The following is a 12212-nucleotide window of genomic DNA, read 5'->3' on the forward strand; positions in this document are numbered from 1 at the left end:
AATGTTTGTTTATTTTGAGAGAGAATAAGGGAGGGGCAGAGAGAGAATCTCAAGCAGGCTCTGCCCTGTTAGTACAGAGCCCGACTCCAGGCTCAATAAGAATTGTGAGATCATGACATGAGCCGAAATCAAGAGTTGGACACTTAACCGACTGAGCCACCCAGGTGCCTCTGTACTTAATAAATAAATGTGCATACAGCTTTTCTCAGCGGGGGTTCCATGAGAGAATTAAGTCTTTTAGAAAATGATATGTGTGTCTTATTCTCTTGGTTTTCTTTCCCTAGGATGTTACATAGCTGATACCATTCTAGATATATAGGAGAAAAAGTTCATTACATGTAGTGGGTACCCTAGCAAGAGTTGGCAAACTTTTTCTGAAAAGGATCAAAGAGTGAAATACTTAAACGAATGAGCATGGCTCAAATAAAATAGAATTTTATTTATGGACACTGAAATTTGAATTTCATATAGTTTTCCCATATCCCAAAATGCTCTAATTTTAGGGTTTTTTTTCAGCCATTTAAAAATGTAAAAACATTCTTAGCTCACAGAAAAACAGGCAGCAGACCAAATGCACTAGCTGCTGTTTGTTGGCCAACCCATGTCTTGGGGAAACAGGGCTTAATTCTTTAGCAGAACCCAAGTTGGTGAGGGCTGAATTATATATGATGAAAGTATAGATGTTGTAGACATTAAACAGCAGTTAGAGTATAGAGCCTTTAGAAGGCATGATGTTCTCACCTTGTTCTCAGGTAGATCAACATAATAGTAATAATAACAACAACAACCATGTTGTTGGGGCACCTGGGTAACTCAGTTGGTTAAGCGTCTGACTCTTAATATGGGCTCAGGTCATGATCTCAGAGTTCGTGAAATCGAGCCCCCTCCTCAGGCTCTGCGCTGAGCATGGCGCTTGCTTGGGATTCTTTCTGTCCTCTCTCTGCTCCTCCCCTGCTCGTGCATGCTCTCTCTCTCAAAATAAATAAATTAAGTTTAATAATAATAATTACAGGGGCGCCTGGGTGGCGCAGTCGGTTAAGCGTCCGACTTCAGCCAGGTCACGATCTCGCGGTCCGTGAGTTCGAGCCCCGCGTCGGGCTCTGGGCTGATGGCTCAGAGCCTGAGCCTGTTTCCAATTCTGTGTCTCCCTCTCTCTCTGCCCCTCCCCCGTTCATGCTCTGTCTCTCTCTGTCCCAAAAAAAATAAATAAACGTTGAAAAAAAAATTAAAAAAAAAATAATAATAATAATTACAGCCACGTATGTGAATAGAGATTAGCAAATGTGGGGAAATGTTAATAGCTGGTGAATCTTGAAGAATGCTGTAAGCATTCTTAAACTTTTTGGCAGATTAAAAAAAAAAATAAGATAAAACAGAGGGGGAGGCAAACCATAAGAGATTCTTTTTTTTTTTTTTTTTTTAATGTTTATTTATTTCTGAGACAGAGAGAGACAGAGCATGAGTGAGGGAGGGGCAGAGAGAGAGGGAGACACAGAATCAGAAGCAGGCTCCAGGCTCTGAGCTGTCAGCACAGTGCCCGACGCGGGGCTCGAACTCACAAACCACGAGATCACGACCTGAGCCGAAGTCGGTCTCTCAACCAACTGAGCCACCCAGGCGCCCCCATAAGAGATTCTTAAATACAGAGAACAAACTGAGTGTTGCTGGAGGGGTGGTGGGTGGGGGGAGGTGGGTTAAATGGGTGGCATTAAAGAAGGCACTTTTCTGAGCACTGGGTGTCCTATGTAAGAGATGAATCACTGGGCTCTACTCCTAAAGCCAAAACTATTGTGTATGTTAACTAACTTGAATATTAAAAAGAGAAGAGAAGAGAAGAGAAGAAGGAAGGAAGGAAAGAAGAAAGAGAAAGAAAGAAAGAAAGAAAGAAAGAAAGAAAGAAAGAAAGAAAGAGAAAGAACTTTTTTTTTTTTTTTTTTTTTTTTTTTAAATTTTTTTTTTTTCAACGTTTATTTATTTTTGGGACAGAGAGAGACACAGCATGAACGGGGGAAGGGCAGAGAGAGAGGGAGACACAGAATTGGAAACAGGCTCCAGGCTCTGAGCCATCAGCCCAGAGCCCGACGCGGGGCTCGAACTCACAGACCGCGAGATTGTGACCTGGCTGAAGTCGGACGCTTAACCGACTGCGCCACCCAGGCGCCCCGAGAAAGAACTTTTTTAACAGATTTGAAAGTTTGCAAAGTTAAATTTAAAAAAATCACAATTTGGGACGCCTAGGTGGCTCAGTCGGCTAAGCATCCGTTGATTTTGGCCGAGGTCATGACCTCACAGTAGTGAAACTGAGCCCCACATTGGGCTCTGAGCTAAGTGTGGAGCCTGCTTAAGATTCCGTCTCTCCTTCTTTCTCTGTCCCTCCTCTACTTGCTCTCTCCCTAAAAATAAATAAATAAATAAATAATCACAATTAGTGAAGAAGTTACAGTTTTTAGAAGGAATAGTCATTGACCTGTTTACTGTGAACATGATCAGTTAGCTATTTTGGTGCCTATTTTGAAATATTTATTTTGGTTAGGAGCTATTACACACAACAGTGGTATTGTTCGTGTTCTAGGAATTGCCCTACTTGAATTAAGATATAGTGCTTTTAAAATAAATTTTATAAAAGTAAATTTCTGCTTATTAAGAGTAATGAGGGGTTCCTGGGTGGCTCAGTCAGTTGAGCATCCAACTTCAGCTCAGGTCATGATCTCACAGATCATGGGTTCGAGCCCCATGTCGGGCTGTCAGCATAGAGCCTGGAGCCTGCCTCGGATTCTGGGTCTCCCTCTCTCTCTGACCCTCCCTGCTCTCACTCAGTCTGTTTCTCTCTCTCTGAAAATAAACAAACATTTAAAAAAAAAAGTAAACTACAAAAAATAATTAGTAAGTTTGAAATTATAATAGTAAAAATAAAGTTAAAATGTTTCAAAATTATGTAATTTCACAGAATACTCTTATTTAACTCCAAATTATTCTGAGGTAATACCACTTATCTACTGTAAGAATCTGAAAATTAGTTTTTAGAAAGTACTCCCCTTTTTTGGCTAAAAATTACTGTATTATACCCATGATTTAATTGCTTAGTTGCTCAGTTTGAGGGAAGAAAGGGAGAATATGTATATATTCAGTGGCATAGGTGAAATGAGGTACCTTACCTTCACATGGAGTTTCTTACAGACTGTTAAACTTGTAATAACTGATCTTGATTTACCTATCTAATTTTCTAAGACTTTGTTTTTTGTTTATGAAAAAAATGTCAAATTTCAGTCTAACCACCATATTATTCCATTTTTCCTAAGTATAGCTTAATTCTTTCATTCTCAATAAGGAACTCCTCTGTGTTTCTATAAAATTTCATTGAGTCCCTGCATATGTATGTACAAAGCAATTATTTTTTTTATTGCTTTCTACACCAACCTTTTATGTGCCAATACCAGCTGGTATCCAGTTAATATATTACCTTACAAAAATGCAGTGTGTTGTAAATTTAAGACATATGTTTTTGGTTTCTTTTGCCATGCCAGTGTGGAAATACCATACTATTTACACGAGTGCTGAGGGGCACCTGGGTGGCTCAGTTGGTTAAGCATCCAACTTTGGCTTAGGTCATGATCTCATGGTTTGTGAGTTCAAGCCCCACATTGGTTTCTCTGGTGTCAGCACAGAGCCTGCTTCAGATTCTCTGTCCCCACTGTCTTCTGCTCCTCCCCTGCTCATTCTCTCTCTCTCTCTCTCTCTCTCCCTGTCTCTCCTTCCCTCCCTCTCTCCTTCTCGCCCTCTCTCCCTCTCTCTCCTCTCTAAATAAATAAACTTTAAGTAAACTTGAATGCTGATAATTATCCACTGGTAGCACTGAAAAGCTCAATTCTGTAAGGTAGATTTTTTAAAAACTCTCCCTGCCCCACAAAAAATTTTAGCCCAGTCTTAGAAACTGATATACTCTGTAGTATCTGGCAACATAGATAAAATATGAAGCAAGTTGGGTATGTGATATCTTGGCTGTTATTAAGGCAGTCTGATGAGTTCCAAGTAAAAAATCAAAAGTTTAATGATCTATATATTACCTTTTTTTTTTTTTTTTTTTTACTGTCAGTATTAGTTTTCAACAGAGTCCCAGAGGGCTGTAGAATTTTGGGTTGTCCTGAACTTTTAATAAAGACCCTTCCAGAAAAGTGTTAATACCTGTAAAAGGTGAGCAGAGAGGCCCGTGTATTATATTTAACTTGGGGGCATCTAGTGCCTGTTAATTCTTGTGGTCCCCCTCCCACACCTTACCAAAAGTAAATTAGTTTGACCTTTTTTTAAGCTCTTATTTATTTTTCAGTAGGCTTTAGGCCCAATGTGGGGCCTGAGCTCACAACCCTGAGATCAAGAGTTGTGTGCTCTACTGACTGAGCGAGCCAGGCACCCCCAATTTGACTTTTATTTATTTTTTTTTTTTAATTTTTTTTTTTTCAACGTTTATTTATTTTTGGGACAGAGAGAGACAGAGCATGAACGGGGGAGGGGCAGAGAGAGAGGGAGACACAGAATCGGAAACAGGCTCCAGGCTCTGAGCCATCAGCCCAGAGCCCGACGCGGGGCTCGAACTCACGGACCGCGAGATTGTGACCTGGCTGAAGTCGGACGCTTAACCGACTGCGCCACCCAGGCGCCCCCCAATTTGACTTTTAAATAAAGGAGGAAAACCTCTTCTAGTTGTTAAAACTGTAGTTGCTTAAGAGACCTCGATTCAGGGGCACCTGAGTGGCTCAGTTGGTTAAGCATTCGACTCTTGATCTCAGCTCAGGTCTTGATCTCAGGGTTGTGAGTTCAGGCCCTCCGTGTTGGCCTCTGCATTGGGCGTGAAGCCTACTTAGAGAGAGAGAGAGAGATTCAGAGCCTGGCTCCTCTGAATTGGAAACCTAATGAAAGGTACATACCTCTCCTGCCTTGCAATGAGGAAAGTAATCTCCTCATTCCACAGTCCTGCTCCATGACCTAGTGAAGGATTTTAAAAGTGGCCTGGCATCCAGATTTCCTTGATTCAGGAATACTGCCTGATGCGGAGCTTTGAAAAGGAGATGAGAACGTACTCAGGAGTTGAATATTCAGAACAATCTTAGAAGTACCGTATGGCTTATCCTTTTGTAAGATGTCCTCTCTAAAAGATGATGGCAAAATATATATAGGTTAGTCCCCATTGTTGATCTTCCTTACTGGTTAATCCATGCTGATTTGCCTTTTCTTTGACTATGCTAGATCTAAAGGGTAGTTCTTTTTATTATTATTCAGCTGGAATAATTTCATGCTACTTCTGGAGGACATGAAAAAAAAAAAAACTAAAGACAATGGCTGATTAGGCCATGTGAAACAGTAATCTAATTTGTGGACTTGCCCTTTTGGCAGACTACAAAGTACTGTACAGACAAGCTGAGAGTTGATGGTGGGAAAAATACTGTCTTGTGTCCTAGACTAGACAAAGCTTGAGAATGAGTCTCTAATTATACTTTTCTATAACTTCAACTCATGTCCTGTTTTCCATTAGATTCTTTGTTTCCTGGTCTTCTGATTGAGGTTAAAACTGTAGTGAAGGCAAGACTGCTTGGCACGCCTGTATGTCCTAAGAACCCTGAAACCATTTTCTCAAGTATATTGTGTCTTGCTCTAACACTTTACTCCCTGTCCCACAACTTTTTTTTTTTTTTTTAAGAGAGTGAGTGTGAGAGCCAGGGAGAAGGGGCATTGGAGAGAGAGAAATGGAGGGAGGGAGGGAGGGAGAGAGAGAGAGAATGAATCTCAAGCAGGCTCCACGCCCAATGCAGGACCCGACATGGGGCTTGATCTCACAAGCCTGGGAACATAACCTCAGCCAAAACCAAGAATTGGCTGCTCAACCCAGGCGCCCCCACAACTTCTTTTGATGCTTTCCCAAGACACCTTCTTGGTGGTTCTGAGATACCTTTTAATTTCTAGTGATTGTTTCCCAAGACCAACATTTTTCAGGTTGTCAGATCCACTTAGATTCTTGTTCCAATTGCCACCCTACGTTTCAGGTTGACGAGAGAGCATTTTTCCTGGGTTAATCTTTGCAGTGATTCAGTTTGTCTTACTCTCTTTCCTTGAAAATTGTTATCAGCTTGCTTTTTCTCATTGTTTTGTTCCCATGCAGGTTCCAAATAAGTTCCGCTATCCATTCTACTATGAGATGTGTTGGTATGTGTTGGAGCGCTATGTATACTGCATAACCAACCGCTCCCACCTAACTAAGGAATTTCAAAAAGAGTCCCTCAGTATGGGTAAGTGTTCTGCCTACATGAACTTACCTGCTTGGGTCTACAAAATTCATTCCTTGGAGCTGAATGTTGTTTACAGCTGATCTCTTACCCAGATGTGAATTATTAGGCAAAATGAAATATCTGGATCTCCTCTTTGTCTGAATTGTTAGTACCTTAGCTCCTTAAGAAAGATGATCACTTTTCTGCTGTGTTTTATTGTATAAAGAGTGGTCTTTGGCAAAGTAAAAACTAAGAACATGCCATCATACTAACTCTTACTGTATTCCAGGCACTTTACTAAGCAGTGTATATACATTAAATTCTAATCATTACTGATGAGGGTAGGTATTATTATCTCATTTTACAGATGGTGGCATTTAAGTTTCAAGGAGATTAAAAAACTTGATCTGTGATCTTATAGTTAATAAGTGGGAAATAATAATAACGGTTAATAAGTGGGGAAGGTACAGTTTGAATCAGATTGGTAAGACTCTACAATCTATATCCTTAACTTCTATGCTTTAATGTTTCCCCAACTTCTATCAAGAGAAATATTTTATTGGATGGCAAGATACTTTGTTTTTCTCCTGACTCTCACTGAGATTGGCAGCTTCAAAACTGAGAACAGTGGATGTGATTAGACAAGAGTACTTTCGTTTTCTTTCTTGATTTTTTTAAATGTTTGTTTATTTACTTTGAGAGAGAGGGAGAAAGAAAATCCGAAGCAGGGTTTTTGCTGTCAGCATGGAGCCTGACATGGGGCTTGATCCAAGGAACCATGAGATCATAGCCTGAGCCGAAATCAAGAGCCAGACACTTAACCAACTGAGCCACCCAGATGCCCCAGGATACTTTCAGTTGTACATTTTTAGGCTGTTCTATACCCTAAGGTGCAGAGGAGCCAACACTGTAATATCTTGTGGTCATATGTTTCATGGAATCTTCAATCTAAACCAGATATTTTTGGGGCGCCTGGGTGGCTCAGTCAGTTGAGTGTCCGACTTCAGCTCAGGTCATGATCTCGCAGTTTGTGAGTTCGAGCCCCGCATCGGGCTCTGTGCTGATGAGCCTGGAGCCTGCTTCGGATTCTGTCTCCCTTTCTGTCCCCCCACTCGTGTGCACACACTCTCTCTCTCTCTCTCTCTCTCTCTCTCTCAAAAATAAATAAACATTAAGAAAAAAAAAAAAACTAAACCAGATATATTTTTTCTTTGAGGGTTGTTTATATTCTTGTTTGAAAATAAAAAATGGTCGAGTACATGAAAGCAGGATACAGAATTGTGTATGCAGCATAATCCCAGTGCAACTATAGTCGTGCACATATGTGTCAAAAAAGATGGAAAGAAAATACACATCAGTTGTTGAGTTATCTAAGGGCAGAGGGATAAGGGATGACTTCTTTGCACCATCCTATATTTTCTAAATTATGATTATTTTTATTATTTTAATGTTTGTTTATTTTTGAGAGAGAGAACATATGCACAAGAGAATCTGAAGCAGGCTGCAGGCTCTGAGCTCTCAGTGCAGAGCCCGATGCGGGGCTTGAACCCATGATCCGTGAAATCGTGACCTGAGCTGAAGTCAGACCTTAACTGACTGAGCCACCCAGGTGCCCCTGTTTTCTAAATTATTACTAGTAAACATACATTACTTTTTTTCCCTTTGGATTGGCTAATTAATTTTTATAGGGTATTTTTAATGTTTATTTTTGAGAGAGAATGTGCACAGGTGCACGCGCACATGAGTGGGGAAGGGGCGGGGGGTGGGGGGCAGAGGATCCAAAGCAGGCTCCCTGCTCACAGCAGAGAGCCCAATATGGGGCTTAAACTCACAAACCATGAGATCATGACCCGAGCCAAAGTCAGACACTTAACCAACTGAGCCACCCAAGTGCCCCACCCATATAGTTTTCTTAAAAAAAGGTTGGGGGGGGGGGGGTGGCGCCTGGGTGGCTCAGTGGGTTAAGCGTCCGACTTCAGCTCAGGTCATGATCTCGCGGTCTCTGAGTTCGAGCCCCACATTGGGCTCTGTGCTGACAGCTCAGAGCTTGGAGCCTGTTTCAGATTCTGTGTCTCCCTCTTTCTCTCTCCTCCACCGCTCATGCTCTGTCTCTCTCTCCTCAAAAATAAACGTTAAAAAAAAATTTTTTTTTAAGTTATTTATTTTTGAGAGAGAGCATGTGCAAGTTGAGGAGAGGTGGAGAGAGAGAAAATCCCAAGCAGGCTCTGCACTGCCAGCACAGAGGCTAAGGCGGGGCTCAAACCCATGAACCACAGGACCATGACCTGAGCAGAAGTTAGATGCTCAACTGACTGAGCCACCTGGGTGCCCCCCCTTTTTTAACTTTTTATTCAAATTCCAGTTACTTAACATGCATGGACGATATAGTGATTCAACTCTTCCATATAACACCCGGTGCTCATCTCAGAAAGCACACTGCTTAATCCCCATCACCTTTTTTAACTCATCCCCTCACCCACCTCCCCTTTGGTAACTAGCTATCAGTTTGTTCTCTGTAGTTAGGGTCTGTTTCTTGTATTACTTTCATAACAAAGATCCAATTCACATTTAACAATATTTCTTTCACTAAAACTTTTGACTGTCAAAAATCTTCCCTTTAAAAAATACTCAGCGTGTGGGGTGCCCAGGTGGCTCAGTCGCTTAAGCATCCGACTTCAGCTCAGGTCATGATCTCATGGTTTGTGAGTTTGAGCCCTGCATCAGACTCTGTGCTGACAGCTCAGAGTCTGGAGCCTGCTTCGGATTCTGTGTCTCCCTCTCTCTCTACCCCTTGCCCCCCCCCCCAAAGTAAATAAACATTAAAAAATTAAAAAGAAATACTCACTTTGTTAGCCATATTGACAGGATTCAATTCCAAAGTTTAATTTTATGGCAAAGCTTTCAATAAAACTGCTTTTTAGGGGCACCTGGGTGACTCAATCAGCTAAGCCTCCAACTCTTGATTTCATCTCAGGTCATGATCTCACAGATTTGTGAGTTCGAGCCCAGCATTGGGCTCGGCACTGACAGTTGAGAACCTGTTTGGGATTCTGTCTCTCTCTCCCTCTCTCTCTCTCTGTCTCTCTGCCCTTACTTACCCCACTCACATGTGCATGTGTGCGCACTCTCTCTCAAAATAAACTTGATTAAAAAAAACTGTAAGTATATGCTTCATAATATCTGCCTTTTTGAAGAAAAGTTAATGAAATCATAATCCCAAATTTCAGTTTGGACTTGAAACTAATTTACAGCCATTTTCAGCTGACTTTTTGTAACCTCAGGGCGCCTTCCATGCTACCTGGTCCTCTTGTTGATCACACAATCAAGTGGCATGTTCTTACTATATTTTTTTTCTTGCTGGCAGATTTGGAATTAAATGGGTTGGAATCTGGAAATGGGGATGAGGAAGCAGTGGATCGAGAACCAAGGCGCCTGAGCAGTAGGCGCTCTGTCCTCACCAGCCCCGTAGCCAATGGGGTCAACCTGGACTATGACGGACTGGGCAAAACCTGCCGAAGTCTTCCAAGTCTGAAGAAAAGTTTGTCGGGGGACTCATCCTCTGACTCTAGCCGGGGCTCCCACAATGGCCAAGTGTGGGATTCCCAGTGTAGCCCCCGAAAGGACAGGCAGGTGCATCTGACCCATTTTGAGCTTGAAGGCCTTCGCTGTCTTGTAGATAAGTTGGAGTCTCTGCCACTGCACAAGAAATGCGTCCCCACAGGGATAGAAGATGAAGATGCTCTTATTGCCGACGTAAAGGTAAGGTCGGTTATGTCGCATGACAGCCACTGGTCTGGCTGGGACAGGCAGTCGCTCAGTTCTGAGAGAGAAAGTACAGGAATTCTGGATAATCTGCGGCTCATTCAGAAAGACATTCATGTGTACCTGTGTGTGCTGCATGGTGCTTCAGTTCTCAGGGCGAGGCTAAGTCCCTGTTGTGAAAACACTGACTTCTGTATGTTCAGTTAGGACTTAAATTTAGTCTTAAAAACAGAGATTTCAGACTGATTGTAAAAATAAAGAAGAGCCTAATCTAAGAAAGTATTTGTATTAGGAAATATTACTTAATCAAGTTACCCTCAGATAAAGAGGCCTGTTTCAGAACAAAAGTGGCCAATAGCAATCTCCAGCAGCCTCCACCCAAGCAGACGAGAGAGAAGCTTTGCTGTGCTGGGTGGTGCTGATAGGCTTTGCATATTTAGTTTCATACTTACCTACTATTAAGACCCAAAAAAAAAAAAAAAAAAAAAAATACATTGGGACAGCTTCTGAGAAAGTGTCATTGTAAACATAATCTGTCCTGGGGGCACCTGGCTGGCTCAGTCTCTGGAGTGTGCAACTCTTGATCTCGGAGTTGTGAGTTTGAGCCCCATGTTGGGTGTAGAGATTTTAAAAAAAACCAAAAGACATAATCTATCCTATTGCTATATCCAGTTTCTTCATGTTATATATTTTTCTTTTTCAAGAGGTCTCCCAGTATCAGTATTTTCAGAGCCTAGCCCACCCCTCATGCATTGATCTCAAAGAAATTAGCTTATTTTTAAGGAATCCAGATTTCAGCTGTCTAAATTGGAGGAAGTTCTTTTAAGTCTTTCCTCACAAGTTACCATTAACATGAACACCAAAAAGTATAAACCTGGAAATACCAATTTTCTTTTTAAAATCATCATTTGGAACTACATCTTGGGTGCAAGGCCTGGGAATGTGTAGTAGAAAGCTAGTTCACAATTAGTAATTAAGTGTTTATTTTTAAACCCTGTCAGATTATCTTAAGCCACAGAAGAATTTATATTGAATAATTTTATGTGATCCTAAGGAATATAGGCTGAATATCTGAGTATGTCTTTTCCATTCCTGATTCCTGATTCATGTTTTTCCTTGGCCACTGCTACGGTCTGAAGTGCTTCTGCAAGCACCTCATGAAGAATTCCAAAGTCTGGGATAGGACCTGAACTGTTTTTCTCTTTTGTTTTTCTTTTTACAATAGACTTTTACATTGTATCTTATTGTTTATGCATCAGTGAAAGGGTGAAAAAATAAAGAGGCTTAAAAAAGTGGTAGCCTGGTTAGGTTGGTCCTCTCCAATGGTGATAGAAGCAGGACAGTTGATTTTTTTTTTTTTTTAATGTTTATTTATTTTTGAGAGAGACAGAGACAGAATGCGAGTGCGTTAGGGACAGACAGAGAGGGAGACACAGAATCTGAAGCAGGCTCCGGGCTCCGAGCTGTCAGCACAGAGCCCAACACGGGGCTAGAACTCACGAGCTGTGAGATCATGATCTGAGCCAAAGTTGGACGCTCAGCCAACGGAGCCACCCAGGTGCCCCAACAGTTGATTTTTCAGTTTGGTTTTACAAGGTTTGTTCTAGAAGAGACAGGTGGCATCATCGTGGCTTGTATTTAGGGGAGGAAATGACAAAGTTCTAGATAAATGTGGTCCTATTTCTATAATGATTAATGTGCAGCAAAACAAACTTAGTCATACTTTTCCAGACTCACAAACTAGATTCCAAACTCACTTTCCACCCTTGAGTGAGCAAAGGACATATACATTTTTTCTTTTCCATTATGATAGGACATATCTATTAATACTTCCTGAGAGTTTGAGTGTAACATTCTTTTTTTTTCCTCAGAAGTTTTTTTTATGTGGCTATTCCATAGATACATTTAGGAAACATTAAATTAACTTGCCTGTAGGATCCCTGAAAAGAAAGATTTCTAAGTTTATAGCTCACAGTCTTTTGGCCTGGGTGTCTGTATTTCTGAATCATGAAAAAGAATAGTTATCTTCTCAGTCCTATGGGATTTGACTCCATTGACTCCAGTTATAGGAAGCCTTATTGTAATCCCCTAGTCAGCTGTACAAGGTCAAGTGTCATAATAGAAATACACAAACTCCCATAACTGTTAAATAAAGATACTTGAGGCAGAGTGGCAGGGGAAAATGTAGAAAAT

General features: G+C 41.2%; 1 protein-coding gene across 5 annotated transcripts in view; it reads left to right on the forward strand.

Moving 5' to 3' along the window:
• KDM2A (lysine demethylase 2A) overlaps positions 1 to 12212 on the forward strand; it is a 116634-nt gene that overhangs the window by 82859 nt on the left and 21563 nt on the right. For all 5 annotated transcript variants that reach the window (XM_045486010.1, XM_045486009.1, XM_045486014.1 and 2 more), the window contains 2 exons: positions 6152 to 6278; positions 9622 to 10016. In XM_045486010.1, coding sequence (XP_045341966.1) covers positions 6152 to 6278; positions 9622 to 10016 — 522 coding nt within the window. The remainder of the gene's footprint in view (positions 1 to 6151; positions 6279 to 9621; positions 10017 to 12212) is intronic.

The sequence above is a fragment of the Leopardus geoffroyi genome, chromosome D1 (assembly GCF_018350155.1).
Source record: "Leopardus geoffroyi isolate Oge1 chromosome D1, O.geoffroyi_Oge1_pat1.0, whole genome shotgun sequence".
In the NCBI taxonomy this organism is placed as follows: Eukaryota; Metazoa; Chordata; class Mammalia; order Carnivora; family Felidae; genus Leopardus; species Leopardus geoffroyi.